Source organism: Ascaphus truei, chromosome 1, assembly GCF_040206685.1.
Source record: "Ascaphus truei isolate aAscTru1 chromosome 1, aAscTru1.hap1, whole genome shotgun sequence".
Taxonomy (NCBI): Eukaryota; Metazoa; Chordata; class Amphibia; order Anura; family Ascaphidae; genus Ascaphus; species Ascaphus truei.
In genome coordinates this window covers 6,899,981-6,910,500 of record NC_134483.1, presented here as the reverse complement: position 1 = coordinate 6,910,500, position 10,520 = coordinate 6,899,981, and the positions used below count along the sequence as shown (strand labels likewise).

At 48.6% G+C, this 10,520-nt stretch overlaps 1 protein-coding gene across 10 annotated transcripts in view; it reads left to right on the top strand.

Annotated features, from left to right (window-relative positions):
• The window catches only part of RUSC2 (RUN and SH3 domain containing 2), a 149,528-nt gene extending 139,672 nt beyond the window's left edge, over positions 1–9,856 (top strand). For 9 of the 10 annotated variants that reach the window (XM_075578748.1, XM_075578486.1, XM_075579210.1 and 6 more), the window contains 4 exons: positions 439–485; positions 934–1,807; positions 2,605–2,760; positions 4,043–9,856. In XM_075578748.1, the coding sequence (XP_075434863.1) occupies positions 439–485; positions 934–1,807; positions 2,605–2,760; positions 4,043–4,202 (1,237 nt within the window). In that variant the 3' untranslated portion in view covers positions 4,203–9,856. The remainder of the gene's footprint in view (positions 1–438; positions 486–933; positions 1,808–2,604; positions 2,761–4,042) is intronic. The other variant, XR_012789598.1, reaches the window with a different exon arrangement.
• The last annotated feature ends 664 nt before the right edge of the window (positions 9,857–10,520 follow it).

Below are 10,520 nucleotides of genomic sequence, written 5' to 3'. Positions count from 1 at the left end.
TGAAGGTTACAGGGGGTTCGAGCCCCATGCAGGTCTCAGATCTGCATGAACTTGCTGTGTGTGAAGGTTACAGGGGGTTCGAGCCCCATGCAGGTCTCAGATCTGCATGAACTTGCTGTGTGTGAAGGTTACAGGGGGTTCGAGCCCCATGCAGGTCTCAGATCTGCATGAACTTGCTGTGTGTGAAGGTTACAGGGGGTTCGAGCCCCGTGCAGCTCTCAGATCTGCATGAACTTACTGTGTGTAAAGGTTACAGGGGGTTCGAGCCCCATGCAGCTCTCAGATCTGCATGAACTTACTGTGTGTGAAGGTTACAGGGGGTTCGAGCCCCATCAGGTCTCAGATCTGCATGAACTTGCTGTGTTTGAAGGTTACAGGGGGTTCGAGCCCCCTGCTGGTCTTACTCTTCTGATCGGAGCAATCTCTCTGTCTCTGCAGTATCCGCTCCTTGGAGTTCTGGTTTAATCACCTTTATAACCATGAAGGTAGGTACATGACAAACTGTTGGAGTATGGAACCCAAGGTAGGAGACTGATACATGGGCCTTGGTGGCAGACACTGTAGAGGCATGTAAGGTACTTGTCTCCATCCTACATAGCCACAGCTCTTCCTGCACTTTTTTCTCCATCATCTCATGTCCCATTCCTTCATATATATCTACATACTTCTTCTGCATGAACTCCTTCAGCATCTCCTGCCTTGGTTCTACCAACTCTCCTTACCCCCTTCTCTCTTCCAACTCCTGGCTTTCCCTCCTTTGTCCTCCTTGCTCCTTTGCTATTTCTGCTCTCCCCATTCCTATTCTCCAGAAACCCCAGTCAAGCCAAACACTTACATTCCCTGGGCTGTCTGTTCCCGTTTGGGTTTCTTGGTTAATTAGAATGTCCATACTGTAGATTCTTGTTTCTGATTCTGTGGCCTCTTCTCTTGTAGATATTATCTGGGCTCACTATGAGCCCATTGGCTTCCTGTCTGTATCACACGGAGTGTGCCAACTTCTATTTGAGGAGTTGCTTCTTCTGCTCCAGCCTCTGTCCCTCCTCCCCTTTGACCTGGACCTCCTGTTTGAGCACCACCTGATCCAGATGAGCCAGGAACAGCAGCAGAAGAAGGAGATGCTGAGAGTCAAGCAGGGCCTGCTTCAGTCTGTCCACTCCACGGTACAGCTCATGCGGAGCCGTGAGGAGGAAGAACAGGGGAGCCAGCTAAAGAACTCTTTGAAAAGTGCAGCCCCTGAAGCATCAGGGCCTGAGAGGCCAACAGGAGAGGGGGCTCCAGCTACAGAGAGTGAGGAAGAGCAAAGGAAGGAGGAGAGCATAATGGAGGTGAAAAAAGACAAGCAGGCTGGCTGGTGGTACCAACTGATGCAGAGCTCCCAGGTCTACATAGAGAGCTCATCTGATACAGCCAGGTTCAGACGCCAGGAGAGGAGGAGGCCAGGAGTGGGAAGCACACCCAGGAAAGCACCGCCGCCCCGTGAGGGGGTTGTGGAGGGGGCAGAGGCCTGTCCTAACCTGGAGTTGATGACAGAGGAGCGGTCTTCCAAGAAAGAGCTGGCAAGTGAGGGGCCAAAGCCAAAGGAAGAGAGGAGGTCATGGATGGGCAGCCCCCCGGAGTCAGTATTAAATGAACTGAAGCATGAAAGTGGAAAGGAGGCTGGGAGCATACAGAAACACTCATTGGACACCGCTCAAGAAGCACCCCTGGGAAAGGAGAACACAGCACCTGCGCAGAGCAGCCCAGCCAGGAAATGGGGACATCTATTCGGGTCCAGGAGACCACAGGGAGAAAGCAAGCAGGCAAACAGGTAAGGCTGGGGAAGTGCCATCCAACAGTACTAAGAACACAGGATAGTACTGGGAAATTATTATCAAATGGTTGAGGTGGAGCTAAAATGTCAAAGCGTGGGAACCGTCCAGTCTTTGGTACACAAGCTGGATCTTCATCAGTCTGAACTACATACAGTAAGAAGTATTGTTTTTGGGATGAGTTTACCGGTACAGGCGGTACTCGCTATCCGTTGTTTCACTTTACGGTGGACGGCATATCCGACGCGTCACAATGCAATCCCATGGGGCCGTATTCCGACGCCGGAGCGCCTTATCCACCGCTGATTAACATGGGACTCACTTTACCACACTATCCCACGCTACTTTCCAGAATGGGCTCTGTTGGGTAACCGAGGACCGCCTGTATGCTCTTTGTGTCTGTTTTTTGTTGTTGCTAGTTGGCTGTGTTTGGATGTGCGAGTCCTGGCTGGTATTCTCATTAACTCGATATTGATGTATTAATAAGCAACACAATGCTAAGGTTTTTAGTCCCACGTGTCCTCCTAAGCTTGTTTAAGGGGCGTAGCTGGCTCCATCTCTAATCCTCTTTACCTTACAAAGGTCCAGTTTCTGGATCAAATTGTTGAGTTTTGTAATATTTTGCTGGGATCTAAAATGCCCGTAATCTGGTGAGGTGAATGCATAGAGATACTCTGCATCTTTATACAGTGAATGGGAACATGCGAAGTTACCCCCTCCCCCCACCCTTTGTCCTTGGCTTAGTATGAATGTTTTATAAGACCGTACAGAAACTGCGGTGCTGTTCTTGCTGCAGGCTTCCCTCGGGCTGGCTCAGTCTGGATAAGTCTGTGCTTCAGATGGTGGCTCAGACAGTGAGTGCGGGAATCTGGGGAGAAGCAGCTCCTCAGAGAGAAGATGCTCGGACAGAAGGAGACAAAGCAACCAGCTCCCCTTCCTCCCAGAATCCTCGGTAAGCAGCCCCGCTTCTCACAGGGGTACATCGTTTTAGCATGAGTTTGGTTGTTACTTGGATAGTAATGGGATTACAAGCAGTAGGACAGCTCAGGCTCTGGGTTAGCCACAGACTACATATTCCCTTAGGGGGGAGAAGGGTTACTCACACTGTTAACGCACCATAGCCGTATCTCAAGGGTTAACGGACGTACGCAGCGCCATGTCACAGATGGGAGAGCAACAAGGGAGGCTACTCTAAAGGAAACCTATGCATATGTGAAATGATATTCACAGTATCGGAAGGGGACGTTGTGTCACTCTGCAGTGTCAGTAATACACTCAGTGGGACATAGGTCTTTCACAATATCTGTGTGACTGTCTCTCACCCTATCATAAAAGGGTTAAAAAGCCATAAACCATGTGTCTGTACCCCTGTGTCATCTGCAATAGTAACGGTAGTTTCAGTGTTACATGTATGTGTTCTGCACATGTCTTTTATATCTGTGTATCAGTATAGGTCTATCATGTACATGTACAGTATGTATATCTTCATTTATATACAGTAGCGCGTCCATGTACAGAGCGCTTTACAGAGGTAATACACGTGACATAATAGGAATAAACGCTGCTTACATAAAAGTAACATTAGGAATGGGAGTCCCTGCACCGAGGAGCTTACAATCTAAGTGGTAAGTAGGGAGAACGTAGAGACAGAAGGAGGGGGTTCTGGGAAGTGCGTCTGCAGGGGGCCACGGTAAATGCATGTTATATTTATGTCCCCTTATCATTCACTAGTGGGAAGAACAGTCTTAATGGGTAATAGTTGACACCCGCCTGTGTGTCACTGTCACCCGCCTGTGTGTCACTGTCACCCTGCAGTCAGAGAGCCGGGCACACATAGGTCTCTTTATCATTGTGTCCTTTTGTCTACCACAAGCAAGGACAGTGGTGATGGGCGCACATCCGTTCTGTCTCGGGGGCCTTTATGACATCCTGCGGCGGGAGGGCAGGTCTTGTGTCCCCTCTGTCTCTATCGGGGTAAAGTTATTTACCAACGTCTCCCAGCGAGGAAACGTAGGTAAAAGAACGGCTCCAGGCTCCCTTTCTGTGATGGAAATGGTGCTGCTTTTGCACTGGTTCTGTCCCAGTTTTGCAGTTGGGAAACTTTTGTAACCAGACCGGGGAAATGTACTGCGATTATTGTGCTCTCAGGCGGTTTACTCTGTAGTTCCAGCTGCCGTTTCCAGTTCTGTCTCCAATTTAACTTCCTTTCATTCTTTTCTATCTCCAACCACCAGACATGTCCAGGATTTGTGCCATCGCCCCGAACCGGGACTGCTCGACTTCAGCTTTGCCTATGAAATGCACTCTGACCAGCCTGGCCACTGTGACCTGGGAAGTCGGAGTAGGCTGATGCCCCTTAAATATGTTCCTCACCATGACCATGTGGACTCTTAACAAGGCCTGGCTGGATTGTTTGTGTGACGGTCGAAGACAGGGTTCCCACGGTGGCATGAGGAACACGCCAAGTTCTTTCTGGTTCTTCAGTGGAATGAAGCTTCTAACCCCCTGAATGGCTCTTTGTTTTTACCACTGGGGGGGGCAACAGGAGCCATTTATCTTTGGACAGGGGAGTGGGGTGGGTAGCGTTAGTACAGTATTCTTTCTTCCTGCGCCAATAACAACGTGCACGTGTGCTAGCAGTGATATTGACGTGAGCTGTGCATGCAGACATCACAGAAGAAACTAGTCTGTGACCCCCCCCCCCCAACGCGCTCTTATTTTGAGACTCATTCCCCGCCTCCAGCAGTCCCTGACCTGTGTCTTCACTGGTTCCCTTCCCCCCCTGTGTCTGGCACCAAACTACAAGCAGTATTTCCAAAATAATTTTAGGACCATCTTGGCCACGGTAAAGGATACCCACCCACATGTAGTCACGAGCCCAGAGACCTTCTAGTTTAATATTTGGGTATTTAGTGCACGGGGAGGTAAATTGATAGCTTGTGGAGCAGCACCTTGAACCTGATTCTGCTGAAGTTCTGCTACCTAATAACTACGGTATCGATGCCTCCTTTTGACATAACTTGGGGATTTTGTAAGGAGAGGGAGATTTGTTTACAGAAAGTCTTTATATGTGAGCTGTTTAATATTCTGTTTAAGTCACTTAAAGAGGTTCTTTAGGGTGCGGGATCCTGCTAATTTAGGTGAATTCCAGCTGGGGCAATACACACTAGTAATGGTAGGTTCTGAATGCAGGAGGTTCTAAATGCAGGAGGTTCTAAATGCAGGAGGTTCTGAATGCAGGAGGTTCTGGATGCAGGAGGTTCTGAATGCAGGAGGTTCTAAATGTAGGAGGTTCTAAATGCAGGAGGTTCTGGATGCAGGAGGTTCTGAATGCAGGAGGTTCTGAATGCAGGAGGTTCTGAATGCAGGAGGCTCTGAATGCAGGGGGTTCTAAATGCAGGAGGTTCTAAATGCAGGAGGTTCTGAATGCAGGAGGTTCTGGATGCAGGAGGTTCTGAATGCAGGAGGTTCTAAATGTAGGAGGTTCTAAATGCAGGAGGTTCTGGATGCAGGAGGTTCTGAATGCAGGAGGTTCTAAATGCAGGAGGTTCTGAATGCAGGAGGCTCTGAATGCAGGGGGTTCTAAATGCAGGAGGTTCTAAATGCAGGAGGTTCTGAATGCAGGGGGTTCTGAATGCAGGGGGTTCTAAATGCAGGAGGTTCTGAATGCAAGAGGTTCTAAATGCAGGAGGTTCTGAATGCAGGGGGTTCTGAATGCAGGGGGTTCTGAATGCAGGGGGTTCTAAATGCAGGGGGTTCTGAATGCAGGAGGTTCTAAATACAGGAAGTTTTGAATGCAGGAGGTTCTGGATGCAGGAGGTTCTAGATGCAGGAGGTTCTGAATGCAGGGGGTTCTTAATGCAGGAGGTTCTAAATGCAGGAGGTTCTGAATGCAGGAGGTTCTAAATGCAGGGGGTTCTGAATGCAGGGGGTTCTAGGTGCAGGAGGTTCTGAATGCAGGGGGTTCTAAATGCAGGAGGTTCTGAATGCAGGAGGTTCTGTACGAGGAAGGTTCTGCTGGCGGTGGCAGATATTGGGTGGAATAGGGTTTTTTACATCCCGCGAGGGCGAGGTTCTGTAAGACTCAGTGGTGCAAGGTTTTGTTTCATGGTAGTGAGGATCAGGTCTGAGGATGTCGGTCAATGGAAACATGACCTGAATGTGGATGTTCTTGTTAATGGAGATGTTATCTGGATGGGGACATTGTGGTGGTGTGAAGCCAATGAGGAAAGTTTTGTCGGTGGTGAGGGCCCAATGGGAAGTGCTCGGTAAAGACTAAATGAGTAAGGATTTGTTGGAGGTGGTGATGACCCGATGGTTTTGTTAGGGGTCTGCTAGGTGAGGTGGGAATCATAATGACCCAAGTGGTTGGGTCTTGTAAGCAGTGGGTGAGGATCAGTTGAGAGGTGTTGAGGGCCCATCGGAGTACGTTGTGTTGGTGATGATGGAATTTAAATGGTTCCTCTAGTGAGGGGCTAAAGTTTAGATGAGAGTCCACTTGGTAAAACCCATAACGTGAAGTTGCTGTTGACGTCTATATGAGAGATTTGATTCCTGTTCAACTTGAGCAATTGAATTAACTCGAAAATATTGTGTCACTAATTAATTTGCTAATAATTCTAATGGTTACAAAGGCTACTGGGTGCCTCCTACTGACCAAACCTGAACATATGGGTGAGGTGCAGCTATGGGTGAGGAGCAGCTATAGGAGAACAGTGTTGTAGAGGGCGGGGGAGCCCTCAGCTCAGATAATCAGTTCTTTCAGGGTGGGCCACACCTCCCAGAACCTCAATATCAGCAGGTGAGCCGCTGATACATATGCAGAGCAGAGGACTGCCCAGTTCCTCTGTAAATTGTACTTTCCAACGCTTGCTGGCATATGTAACCTATTCTGTAACCAGGGTCACGTGTAAGATGTGAATGAGCCCAGATAGCTTAACTCAGCCCCTTTTCCAAAGCACACCAAGTCCTGCTATATTTTCTTCACTATTATTGGGAAAGCATCAATCATATACAGGCACTTGTGGATGGTGTGGTGAGAGAGTGCTTCACTGTGGGTGCTTTATAATCAGAGGCAAGTAAAAAGGAAATGGCCTTGCCAAGAGGGGTATAGCATAGGAGTACTCACTCAGCCAGAGTCAGGAAGGAAAAGGACGTGTGCAATGGTTGTAACACAGGAATAGGGTCAGGGCTAAACTACCTGTGAAAACAGACAGGGGAGAATGGAAAAGTCCATTTAACTTGGAGGACTAGAGATGTTACCGGGGCAACCAGGGTTCCTCTAGCAGACTGGAGAGAGAAAAGTAACTTAAATGTATCCATTCCGTCTGCTCTAGGAGTGAAGCTGCAGGGAAAGCTTCATCCAACATACAGCTAGCAGGCAGAACTACAAAAAGGGGGTGGGGGGAGGAATAGAGGGAGCAGAGATAGATATAGATAACAGACTGGAAACTCAGGCACGGGTGTGTAGAACAGAAGGACGGGTTATTGAGGGGTGTGTAGAACAGAAGGACGGGTTATTGAGGGGTGTGTAGAACAGAAGGACGGGTTATTGAGGGGTGTGTAGAACAGAAGGACGGGTTATTGAGGGGTGTGTAGAACAGAAGGACGGGTTATTGAGGGGTGTGTAGAACAGAAGGACGGGTTATTGAGGGGTGTGTAGAACAGAAGGACGGGTTATTGAGGGGTGTGTAGAACAGAAGGACGGGTTATTGAGGGGTGTGTAGAACAGAAGGACGGGTTATTGAGGGGTGTGTAGAACAGAAGGACGGGTTATTGAGGGGTGTGTAGAACAGAAGGACGGGTTATTGAGGGGTGTGTAGAACAGAAGGACGGGTTATTGAGGGGTGTGTAGAACAGAAGGACGGGTTATTGAGGGGTGTGTAGAACAGAAGGACGGGTTATTGAGGGGTGTGTAGAACAGAAGGACGGGTTATTGAGGGGTGTGTAGAACAGAAGGACGGGTTATTGAGGGGTGTGTAGAACAGAAGGACGGGTTATTGAGGGGTGTGTAGAACAGAAGGACGGGTTATTGAGGGGTGTGTAGAACAGAAGGACGGGTTATTGAGGGGTGTGTAGAACAGAAGGACGGGTTATTGAGGGGTGTGTAGAACAGAAGGACGGGTTATTGAGCAGTCACTGCAGTTCTTATCCATACAGCGGTGCATGGGGTCTCAGAGGATTCCAGGCCTCTGGATGGTGCTGGCTCTCCTGATGTGGAGCCTTAGATATTTCTGAGCCCGCCGCGAGGGCCTGGCTGTCCTCTCTCTCCCACAGGCAGGGGACAGCGTCTGCCAGAAGGAAAAAACCCGTCCCGTTTTCCCCCTGTCACAATGTTATGAAAGCGCTTCGATATGGGAGAAAACCCCTTCAAGGGTTAAATTCCCCGCGTTGGGTATGAGATGAGCTTGGATTTAACCCTTTCCTCGCCAAATGGAGGGAATGAGTTAAAAGCGGTTTTATAATTGTAATGAGAGTCAGCACAGGTGGCTCAATCAGTGGCTCAATCAGTGGCTCAGTCAAAGACAGCACAGGTGGCTCAATCAGTGGCTCAGTCAAAGACAGCACAGGTGGCTCAATCAGTGGCTCAGTCAAAGACAGCATAGGTGGCTCAATCAGTGGCTCAATCGGTGGCTCAGTCAAAGACAGCACAGGTGGCTCAATCAGTGGCTCAGTCAAAGACAGCACAGGTGGCTCTTCGACTGGGACACTGATTGAGACACCTGTGCTGAAGCAGGGATATCCATAAAACCTGACATGTTGGTGGCCCTTGAGGACTGGAGTTTCCCACCCCTGAGTTAGTGGGAGCAGGACCACCCTCTCCCCCACATTTCCGCTTCAGTGATAAGAACGTGATGCCTCGTTTCTCCGCACTGTGGCACTGTGCTGTATCCTTATATCAGACGTATATAATATATATATATATATATATATATATATATTATTCACACAACAACACGGCGTTGTGTAGCACTGTGATAGTCCCTGGCGGAAGTGTGATGGTTCTAGGGGTTTGCAGAATACTCATTTCCATCTCATAAAACCGCTACGTTATATTTTAAAACATTTTACAGAAGAGGGATATTGTGTCCCTCTCCCTGTGTATAGCACGAGTTGTATAACCCTGTCTAAAACAAGGTGCAGGAGTTGCAGTCAGGCACAGTAGCACTGCTTTTTCTGGAGCCCTTTAATCGCTGAGTGGAACCCCTGATTATGTAGATATTTATAAAGTAGTGGTACTGTGGCTATAATTTATTTTATCAGTGGGGCAAAACTCTGCTATAAAGGGCTTTAAAATGAGGGTTTCTGCAGTGCTTCCCACGCCTCCTGTGCAAGCCACGAAGTGTCCACAAACCTGAGACAGTGAAAGGGAATAAGCGTGGAATTAGTTTGCAACTTAAAGAGTAGTGGTACTAAGTATCACAGCGCTCCCTCCACAGTCTCTCTTAACAATGACACATATATTTAGTGCCTGACTGTCCTACTTACAATTATACTTCAGTCACTCATGCAGCCATCTCCGGGGTGGGATCAGGAGAGCTTGGGTCTGCGCATTGCTCTTAACGGTGAGAATAGAATTGTAGAGTATTTGGTGAGGCACAGGGAAATATAAAGGACTTACCCCAAACCATAGCACCGGAAACCAGAATTAAACCCACCACTTGTGCATTCAGACCAACACCTTTAGCCACTACACCAAACGTCCTCTGCAGGTCCCCAAGTAACTCCTCTCCTCTCTCATTCCCAGAATCCTCCTCCCTCACATCGCCTCTCTCATTCCCAGAATCCTCCTCCCTCACATCACCTCTCTCATTCCCAGAATCCTCCTCCCACACATCGCATCTCCTGCTGTCCCCCAGTATTTTCAGAAGAAGCGTCTTCTGGTCTTCACCCTCTCACTCCCGGCGTCTGTACATTCGCTCTTGCAGAAAATAACCCACGCCTCTTACATCTGCGCCCGAGCTCTCTGTTTATTCTTGCCATATATATATATATATTTATTGGTTTGTTTTATTTATTATGCATATTAATAAAAAAGGTGCTCATTAGACCGTCTGGCTGTGGAATTTGATGCCTTTTGGAAGTTAATAGGGTGAGCGTGACTTCCTGTACCCCCCATCCTCCTGCACAGTATTCCTGGATCTCACAGGTGAGATAACACCCCAGGTAACACAGGTAACACTGTAATCTGGCTGTTTCTGTGTCAGGTAAGTCAGGTAATAGCTTTGTGGGCTTAATATACCAAAAAAAGACTAATTATTAATGAAATGACTGAGCTACATCACACTACGGGACCCTCCCAGGCCTGACTTATACACCTGCTCTCTCACCTATTCCTCATCTCCTCCAATACCTGGGACCTCTCCCCTCCTACCTCTCTCCCTGCATCTCATTATACCCTCCCAGGCCTGATTTATACACCTCTCTCTCACCTCCTATTCCTCATCTCCTCCAATACCTGGGACCTTTCCCCTCCTACCTCTCTCCCTGCCTCTCATTATACCTCCCAGGCCTGATTTATACACGTCTCTCTCACCTCCTGCTCTCATCTCCTCCAATACCTGGGACCTCTCCCCTCCTACCTCTCTCCCTGCCTCTCATTATACCCTCCCAGACCTGAGTTATACACCTCTCTCTCACCTTCTCCTCATCTCCCCCTATACCTGGGACCTCTCCCCCCCAACCTCTCTCCCTGCATCTCATTATACCCTT